The 9196-nt window shown below is 51.7% G+C and overlaps 2 protein-coding genes across 2 annotated transcripts in view; one reads left to right on the plus strand and one right to left on the minus strand.

The window, feature by feature from the left end:
• Window positions 1–2843: 2843 nt before the first annotated feature.
• Sgf11 (SAGA associated factor 11kDa) lies at window positions 2844–7094 on the minus strand. The gene is made up of 5 exons (XM_037232487.1): window positions 5187–7094; window positions 4623–4786; window positions 4060–4419; window positions 3642–3786; window positions 2844–3347 (listed from the first exon to the last, which is right to left on the minus strand). The coding sequence occupies exons 2-5, from the start codon at window positions 4761–4763 to the stop codon at window positions 2938–2940; spliced, it is 1056 nt and encodes a 351-aa protein (XP_037088382.1). The 5' UTR covers window positions 4764–4786; window positions 5187–7094; the 3' UTR covers window positions 2844–2937.
• Window positions 7095–7373: 279 nt separating this feature from the next.
• Window positions 7374–9196, plus strand: part of l(2)dtl (WD40 domain-containing protein denticleless) — a 9269-nt gene continuing 7446 nt past the window's right edge. Inside the window, exons 1-2 of the mRNA XM_037232499.1 lie at window positions 7374–7531; window positions 8670–8958. Coding sequence (XP_037088394.1) covers window positions 8739–8958 — 220 coding nt within the window. The 5' untranslated portion in view covers window positions 7374–7531; window positions 8670–8738. The remainder of the gene's footprint in view (window positions 7532–8669; window positions 8959–9196) is intronic.

The raw sequence follows: 9196 nt of genomic DNA on the forward strand, positions 1-9196 counted from the left end.
TGGCGTGTTACAGAGCCCCATCGGGGGCCCAGCTTATTGATATTGTTGAGGCGCCTTTCTCCCGCCATAAAGCGTCATGTTCTTCATATGGTATAAGACGTGCAGCTTCAAATTCCACAAAAGCTCGGAGGGGCATATTCTGTGTAAACAAAACGGCCTGCCGAATAGGACCGGCAGACAGTTTTTAATTTACAACTGGCATTCTTTTTAAGGCATGCTGGCGATATCTCGATTCATCTATATCTCCATTCTCCTGGTTATACTGTAAAGAATAAGGCTTTTGGTCCTGTATTACTCACATGTGTAACGTTCCTCGTAAATTGCACTTAATAACATACGTTAAAGTTGGGAGGGTGTGTCCGTACGTTTTCCTTCCTCTCTGACCTTGCTGTGTGGGAGGCGTGCACCTCTCGATGTGCTTAATATCGCGTCGCCGTTAAATGCGTAGCGCTGTTGATCGTTGTAATAATAAAACACCATAGCTTGTGCTTCCCGCACCCACACAGACCGCTTGTGGACCGTCTACAAAATGATCAACAAAACTGGCCAACGAATACAAGATCGCTCCGTACTTAATGTGTCGTAAATAAGTTGATTGTGACTGTTCGGCGGCTTGCTGAATCTCATGGGCCTACCTTCTGCTTTGACGTGGGGGAGGAAGCGCTTTTTGTTCACTGCGAATGCAAACATGACAACAATGAATACAAATTTGGCCGTCCTTCCGGTGTATGGTGGGAGCCTTTGTGATTTTTTAACGGGGCGGTGTCCAAACTTTTTCATGGGTGGGTAGGGGAAATCACACCTATAGCCCTCCTCCCTGGCTGCATGTTTGATAAAGACACCCGATCAACTCGGGGGTTTGCCAGTCACGTGTCCCGTCACGTCTCTTTGCTCCTCGCCCAATGAGCACAGCCATGACCAGAATCTCTCTGGTTACGTGCCGTTTCATTGCTTGTATATTCCACCAAAGTACATGAGCCACAAGGGAGAGGTTACAGCGGAACGACCCACCGGCCCTTCAGCGGAAGCATCACCCATTCCGCAGAGGCCACTGACGGCAGTTCGCCGGCCATACACCGACACCTATTGTCGATTGTCGCTACTTGGGCTTTATCGAAAATCCGCGCAGCGGAACCTAACAGGGGGCTTGCGGTTGCATCACTTGGACGCTGGGCTACCTACAACTTTTAGCCTAGAATCACAACTAGCTTCACTGTAGAAAAACTGGTTCAGCAGTTATGCAAGCCTTAGTATAGGCTGCTACGCTGATCTCAATCGGCATCTCTGGACATCACAATCTGCTTTCTGATGTCTCAAGGCTACTCAAAATTGCTGATTGGGACTTGATGTACGGATCATCGATTCTCCAATGTTGCACGACATTAGATGGGTTATATATATATATATATATATATATATATATATATATATATATATTATACCAAAGCTCATGCGTGGCCGATCTTGAGCAAAAACGTTGGGCAGGTTATGGAAATAAAATATATCCATGTCCGGAGCTGCTTCACAGGAAAACAGAAAAGCCATAGCATCAGCACACATTTTCAGGCATGGAGTTTAAATACTGTCACTGCTCACGAGATGTTATATGATCGTCAAACAGAATCGCAGATCCGTTTACAGCTCACTTAGAAAAGGTAGCAATGTCCGAAATTGAATTTGTAGGTGCTCGTTCGACACTTCGTGATCAGTAGCCGGATAGTTATTGACACTATACGTGATAATAATTTTATGAAACGAAATATACCACATTGGTGTGACAAGCACTCCATAATCTACGCCATGACCTTGTTTAAAAAGCAAAAACAACTTTCGTGGCATGAATTTGGGAGGCTAGAGCACAACAGCCGGGTGCCGGCCGAAAAACTCGTGCATGAACAGCACATACACCAGGAGCAAGGACTTGTTTCTGTATTCTTGCGCAGTCAGGCAACCAGTTATGCACAACCAGCCAAAACGACACCTACCAGCCAAGGAACCAGCAGCGGCGAAAGCTGGGACCAGACCAGGTTTGCGTTCAAGCACTACACGATGTTCCCGATGCCAATAGTCCATAGCGGTGGTCGATCGAGGATACCGGGACATCCGGTACTCAGACACTAGATCCAGCAACAGGACAACAGCAAGCGACTGCAACGCAGGGCACCTGCCCCGTACAATACAGCCATCGGAGGACCTTACGCTTGGTCCCGCGGAGTAGAGAAGTGTGTCTGAAACACAGGGTCGTCGCGCCTCCGCTCGCGCTGCCCTGAACGAACCAAATACTACACTGGGCCGCTTATCACATTGAGCACAGCAGCACCGGCCCGCAGACTGCGCGGCGGGGGGGGGGGGGTCGTCAGGGGACAGGGGGTCGCCGCGCCCCACGCGGCGTCGCGCCCACAACAGCAGCTGGCGCGTGCGCCGGGGCCTGGCGGCCCCGGTAAGCTCGCAGGCAGTCCCTGCTGTGCGCTCTGGTCGCACCTGGAGGTATATCACGCGCCGCCGGCCCTTCCGACGCGACACAACCGCACCACATGGAGGTCCAGCCCCACGGCGCCGTTGGACCCCAACACACGGTCCTGCCGCAAGCCGGGGTCCTCCGACATCGCCACGAGAACATTGAAATACTACCAGACCGTGCCACTAGAACATTGAGACACTGCCAGACCGCGCCGCGCCGGGCTTCCACACAGCGCGACACCCGAATTTCAAAATATCAGAGGGCACATCAGGCGAGCCTCAGAACACCATACGAGGACCTCGAACAGCTCGACTACAACACGCACGGACCTCGGACAGCTTGACTACGACCACGGATTTTCCTGCGCCGTGACGTACACAGCTCGCGCACCGCTCCGCCGGCACTCCTCCAGCTCTTCTCCAACGCTCCCCCGGCGCTCTGTCGACGGTCCCCAAGAAGCGGCCGGCCGAACCTTCTCACACGCTGCTCGGCTGCGACACGTGCACCTTCAGCTTCTTGGCCTTGCCACGCTTGCCCTTGGTGCGCTTGGTCGAGCCGACCGACGCGACGGTCGAGGTGGAGTCGGCCGGCGACGAGGCGCGCGACGCCTTCTCCCAGAGCTTGCTGAGGCTGTCCTTGAGCGCGCCCTCCTCCAGCGGCTCGGCGCAGGGCGGCGCCAGCTCGCAGGCGTCGCCAAACAGCGCCGTGCGCACGGTGCGTCGCTGCGTGTCCGAGTGCTGCTGACAGCGCACCGAGCGCGTGCACATGTGCCGCGTGCTCTCCGAGATGACGCCGCACACCTGGCGGCAGGTGGCGCCGTCAGAGTGATGGGGGTGGGTCGCCGCGCCGGGCAGCGTGCGGCACTGACACACTGACCGGAACACAACTATCGAACCACGGCGAGAGAGCCACTACTGGAGCGGCCGGACAGATGCGTCGCGCGAGGGACCGGGGAGACCTTTAACCACAGCCCACGCGGAGGCCGTCAGCCGTAAGAGGCGCAGGTTCCGAGAGGTACGTGGGGAGCGGTTCGCACACTTGTTTCGGAGACAGAAGCATGAGGCGCTGCCAGGTCCGGAGCTCGCTGTTCGCGCGACAAGTGAATCATGTACATCACAAACCACCATCGACCCCGTCCCGTTCTGTCCTCGTCCCCCTCCCAATCCCAGCGGCCACGCACCTGGCTGAAGAGCACCTTGCGCTCCTCCTCGGTCAGCTGCTCGAACTGGATGGCCTGCTCGGGCGTGGACGGCGACGAGGACGGGTTGGACGGGTTCGACTTGGTGTCCGAGTCCTTGTCGCCGCCGCCATTCTTGCGGGCCACTCTGGCGGGGAAGCAATTCTCCGTCAAGGCCGCGAAACAACCAGGAGAGGCTCACACATGTCGCGTTAGCTTCGTGATGCAATCATATATCAAAATTCGGTTTAAGGCGAAAGAGATCAGCGTTATCGCAATAAACATTGACCAATGCAGCCAGCCATCACACACTTTCTGAGACTGCGGTATGCACGATCAGCCACACAAGACAGACGCGCTCTGCAGTGGAAGTCGCAGGCCGTCGTCCATCCGCTCCCCGCTCTCCACTGCCGGTCCTCACCTTGTTCCTGCGCGGCGACAGCTTGTCGCGCTTCTTCTTCTTGCGCTCGCCGGCCCACTCCTCCTCGTCCTCGTCCTCGCTCAGGCCGTAGTTGGTCTCGCGCTGGTTGCTGGCGATGCGCTTGCTGGCCAGCCGGGACGAGTTGCGCCCGAGGCCGACGCACTTCTCCAGGTGCGGCGCGAACCTGGTGCAGGCGATGCTGCGCGCGCAAACGGGGCACTTGGCGTCCGGCGGCCGCTTCATCTGCTCCGGCTGGCCCAGCACGTCCAGGCCCGGCGTCTCGACGATGCGGAACTCGCCTGGCTCGTCGGCGTCCAGACCCTCGGCCTCCATGGCGCCTGTCTTGGCCGCCTTGTGCACCTGCCGGTGGCGCACCGCGTGAGAGGAGGACGGCAGGAGCTCGGACTGATGACCTTCACATTTTTAGCTCCTACCTCAGCAGCGTTGCAAACATTGACACACACGATCATTTGGAATGACCTACATTTTACAGACAAGGCATTCTGCGCCCATTAAATGAAAGATGACGGCAAACATGGCCGGGGGGGGGGGATTACGCTCACGTCGAAACAGACGGCCAGCGTGGACTCGTCGATGAGGATCTCGGCGACGGCCTCGACCACCTGATCGAGCGTGAAGCCCGTCTCTCCGCGTACCACGCGTCGCACAATGCGGTCCAGCTCCTTCAGCGTCTGGTCCGGCATCTCAGCGGCCGCGGCTGGACTCGCTGCAGGCACAGAGCTGAGTGTCCTACGCTGTCCGGGAGTGGTGCTGTGCCGTGCAGCGCGCCTAGCGTCCGATCCGGACCCGGGTCAGCTCCGGCTCACGTGCACACGCGGGCAGACAGCCGACATGGGCCAACCATGACATCAGGGGGCACAGCCACAGAAATGCATTCCAGTGTGTAAGCAGCTATGTGGATCATATTAACAGTTTCAAGCCACTGATGTAGCACAAGATTCTAGCCCACACCATTCTGGTGGCATGGAAAGCAACTGCATCATGTAAAAAATAATATGCAGGCCTTGTGCAAAATATGGACCTTGTGCAATTACTTATGCAATGATGGACCAGAAAATATAAGAAGTGCAGTGGTTGGCACCACAGAATAGGACATGCAGCAATACCTCAGGAGGGATGTGTGAAGTCTTCCAATTGGCTCATGAGGACTGCAAATACTGTCATTGACCATAGACCAAATAAAACCTAATAAAATGACATTTTACATTTCCCTTAAATTACCCCTTATAGAAGAGTGCATCACCTGTTATAGGTAGCTCTGCAGTAATCAGTGGAAACTTAGGACCATGGGCAGGTACCAATGGTCAGGAACATACATTTACTACTGGGTGTTCAACTGCCTGGACACAAATCAGGGCGTCACTGACCAAATGTTGCCAATTCAATCCAAGATTTTACATATACCTAGTGATGTGAAAATGTCTTGTGCATTGCACTCCATACCAAGGAACATGGTACTTCAAATGCACACTTGACACAGGTGGAATAGGCATCCTATTTCAAGCATTTAGATTTTGTTATTGGCAGATATTGGGTAGAGTTAAGTAGGCTAAATGTCAAAGTTAAAGTGTCAGAGCTAGAATTGAGCTTACCACTGCTGGGCAAATTAAACTGCACAGTCCAACTCAATAGCAACCATATGTCTCAAATATGAGCATTCTTATGCAGGTAGTTCTATAAGAGATAGGTACTAGCTGGCTACCAAGAAGATAAGGACATACAAATACAGAGATCATGGGAAAAGCCATATAATCAATACAAAGAGCAGCAGCCCAATGCATGTTTAATGAAACTGTATGCAAGATAAATGTTGTTGACATCTCCAAAAGTATCTCAAACTTAAGGCAAAGGCACATCTAAGAATAGTGGATAGTTTATTAAACTGAGAAAAGCCCTCTCTTTGCCTGCTCTGTCAATCCCTTTGTGGCATGAGATTCCAACATATGTGGAATGATGGATGGAATTTTGAAATCAAATGCTTATGAAGCCTCAGCCTGCAGAAGGAAATGATTCAAGCTTTCTAACACATGATTTCAATACAGACACAAGAGAGCTACAAAATACTGGAATAAATGCATTACCGTCAGGCATAAACCTACAGTTCTATCAAACTAAGCCATTGTTTGTGCCAACTGCAGGCAGAGAGTATGGTCTGGTAGGTGTGCTTAGATGCCATACCAACTTTTTAACTTGGCCTTTCTTTGATGTTAATGTGAGATAACTGAATCAGTGGCATGTTCAAGGGGGTACTGGGGGAAAATGCACCCTCCCCTATCAAGTAACCACACTGAATCTTCCCATAATTTGAGACTGTTTGGTTACTGGATCAGCAGCCTGACAAGACTGGGACCTACAGGTCTAGTGGCCTATTATAATTCCTGATCACCATAAGGTAAGGAAAGGTAAGGATTAATACACTTGAGAGAATAAATATGGCCCAATGTAACATGCTACACAGGTAAAATAACCACATTGAGAATATGCATTTTTAAGCTGTGATCATTGCTATTATGTGCCTTTAGTGCACCTGACTGTTTTTTCCATGAAGATTTTCTGTTGCACTTGTCCCCCCCCCAAACTCCCCATCTCAACACACCCATTGGGAAATCCTGTACATGCCCCTGCATCTCAGCCTACAAAAAATACATCCCATGTGCAGCAAATACCTACACAACAATCCAACTAACGCCAGGCCATATAAGGCTGAATTTTCAAATTACTTTGATGTGAAAAATGTTTGAAGAAATGTTGTGCAACATTTTCTTTTCATCCCCACATCAAGAAATATCAACTCCTCGCCGAAAAATTGGCACCATGCACCGAATCGCAGACGCCGGAATTCACAGCATACAAGCACTGAAATTTCGGTCACGATGCTGCTGCTGCGTCGGTCATGTTCGACGTTGTATTTTTTGCAGCATGGTCTGTACTCAGTCACTGATCATTTGACTCCCAGCACAAGGTAACCAATCTAGAATAGAAAGTATGCCTATTGAAAGTATGTCGCGAACTGACAGCCGCTAATGCATACCGGGGAGGTGAAACGGAATGTGAAAGCAAATTCAACTTCTAAAATAAATCGCGCATACACCCAGATCTTCCAAAAGGTCGACGCCCGGCTGCGTATGGTTTGCCGCACGTCTACCTCACGTTTGTCAACAATGAACAGCTGTTATTATTTAATAGCTCTTGAGTTCCCAGCGAAATTACACAGAGCTCTTGGGGGGCGCGAAGATTTTGCGTGTGCGGCGTTTGCGGCGGTGAGCAAACGGCGCTGGACTTGAAGGCCGACGTAGAAATTCTGTAGTACTCGCGGCGAAGATATCGCAATTACATCTTTCTTCAGTGCTGTGGGTAGAAAGCGTTGCGCAAACGAGCTGTGGAATGCGCAATTTTTTCCGACGTAACTGCGAAAGCTTCCTCGACTTGTGCGCGCGTTGCTAAGTCTAAGGTACCAAGTCACGTACAAACCACGCATAAATGCATGCCAATAATGGGTCAGAATAGTACCTAGCTGCCAGTCTGCAAACAGAATATATCCACGGCGTCCGACCGCCCACTGGACCAAAGTGTGGTGGGCCTGGTGCTCGCCTACTCCAAACAGAAGCCAGGGCAACTTGTTCTGATTTGTGTGAGCCATTTGTGTGTAAAATATGTTTTGGTGCATGTTAAGATGAAACTACCGATGCAACAGCGTAATTTGTTGAAACATTGGCTCTTGATATGCTGAAAAAGTGGTGAGCATGTATCAAACTCTCAGCACTTAGGCTTATCAAACACCTGGGATGAAATTGTTGATATGTTGATGCTCCTACACAGATGGTTTTATGCATTATGCATTTGGTCCAGTTGGTCTAACTAGGTGTGGACTGGTGTGGATTCAAGCACAGACCAGGACTTGGAGAGGACTTGGGTCTGGATGTTTTGCCCTGAATGCTTTCTGTATGACATAGTTAACTATGCCCAATAGTGCTGTGATCCAGTTGTGAGTTGGAGTTTTCTCATCAGTCATGATGGAGTGGTATTCTGCAATTTTGAAATTTCTGGTCATTGGTCCTTCTGCTGGAGTATGTCTTTGTTATAAGATGTGTTTGCAAGTTGATTATCTTACAACAATTACTGATTAAAGGAATCAAAGTTGCAAAGTTAACCAACTAGCTTGTCAGATAGGTGATTCAGGTGTGGTCATCTGCATATTGCTGTGAATAGCTTATAAGTCTATTTGACACAGGCCTGACTTTATGTGACACTGATAAAAAGGTCTACCAATAAGATTCTGAGATGAGTCAAATACCCCATGACTAGGGAAGACTGGACTGGAGAGCCTAGAAAATAGGCCTACCTATTTTCTTATTTTTAGTTGCTGGGCAGCCCAGGAGATTTTGGGATAACCCACATTCCTCCTCAGATGATGTGGCAGCAACTGTAATTGAGAGGTGTGCTTGAATGCCCATTCTCTGACAGCCTTCCTGCAGCAGTCCTGACAGCCTGTTCTATACTGCATTATTAGTCAATGGCATTGGTGCCTATAATCCAGCACTCTGCATCTCACTGAAACACCCTGCTTCACTCTATGTCTCCTGTTCCAGTGGTGTGGTACCCTGTTGCTCCACTCTCTCAGGACAGCTTCTCTGCCAGCATCTCAGCCCTGAGTGGTGATGATGCGGCGGCCGCCAGGCCCGCTACCACTGCTTAGCTGTCACAGTCGAGACGTGCTGGAGACAGCAGCGGCCGACGCCTCTGCGGGCCAGCCGGACTCGTACTGCTGTCGCTTCTGCCCGCGGCCCGGCGCCACCCACCTGCTGGCCTCGGCCGACGAGGATGGCGCCATCAAGCTGTGGGACACACGGCCGGCCGCCGACGTCGCCCTCACGCAGTGTGAGTACCCACTGCACCTCAATCACGCATTGTGGGTCCTGCCGTCCGCCGTCCCTCAGTCCCCTGTGTGAGTCCAGCCACCCACTGCTCCTCAGTCACGCAGAGTGAGCGTTCACCACCCACCAGCCCTCAGTCACCCAGATTGAGTGCTGTCGACCGCCGCCCAACAGTCACGCAGTGGAGCGGCCGCCACCTCTCAGTCGCGCGGCGTGCCTGCCGCCCGCCGCCACGTCCCACT

Source organism: Pollicipes pollicipes, unplaced genomic scaffold (genome assembly GCF_011947565.3).
Source record: "Pollicipes pollicipes isolate AB1234 unplaced genomic scaffold, Ppol_2.1 Scaffold_2555;HRSCAF=2994_pilon_pilon_pilon, whole genome shotgun sequence".
Taxonomy (NCBI): domain Eukaryota; kingdom Metazoa; phylum Arthropoda; class Thecostraca; order Pollicipedomorpha; family Pollicipedidae; genus Pollicipes; species Pollicipes pollicipes.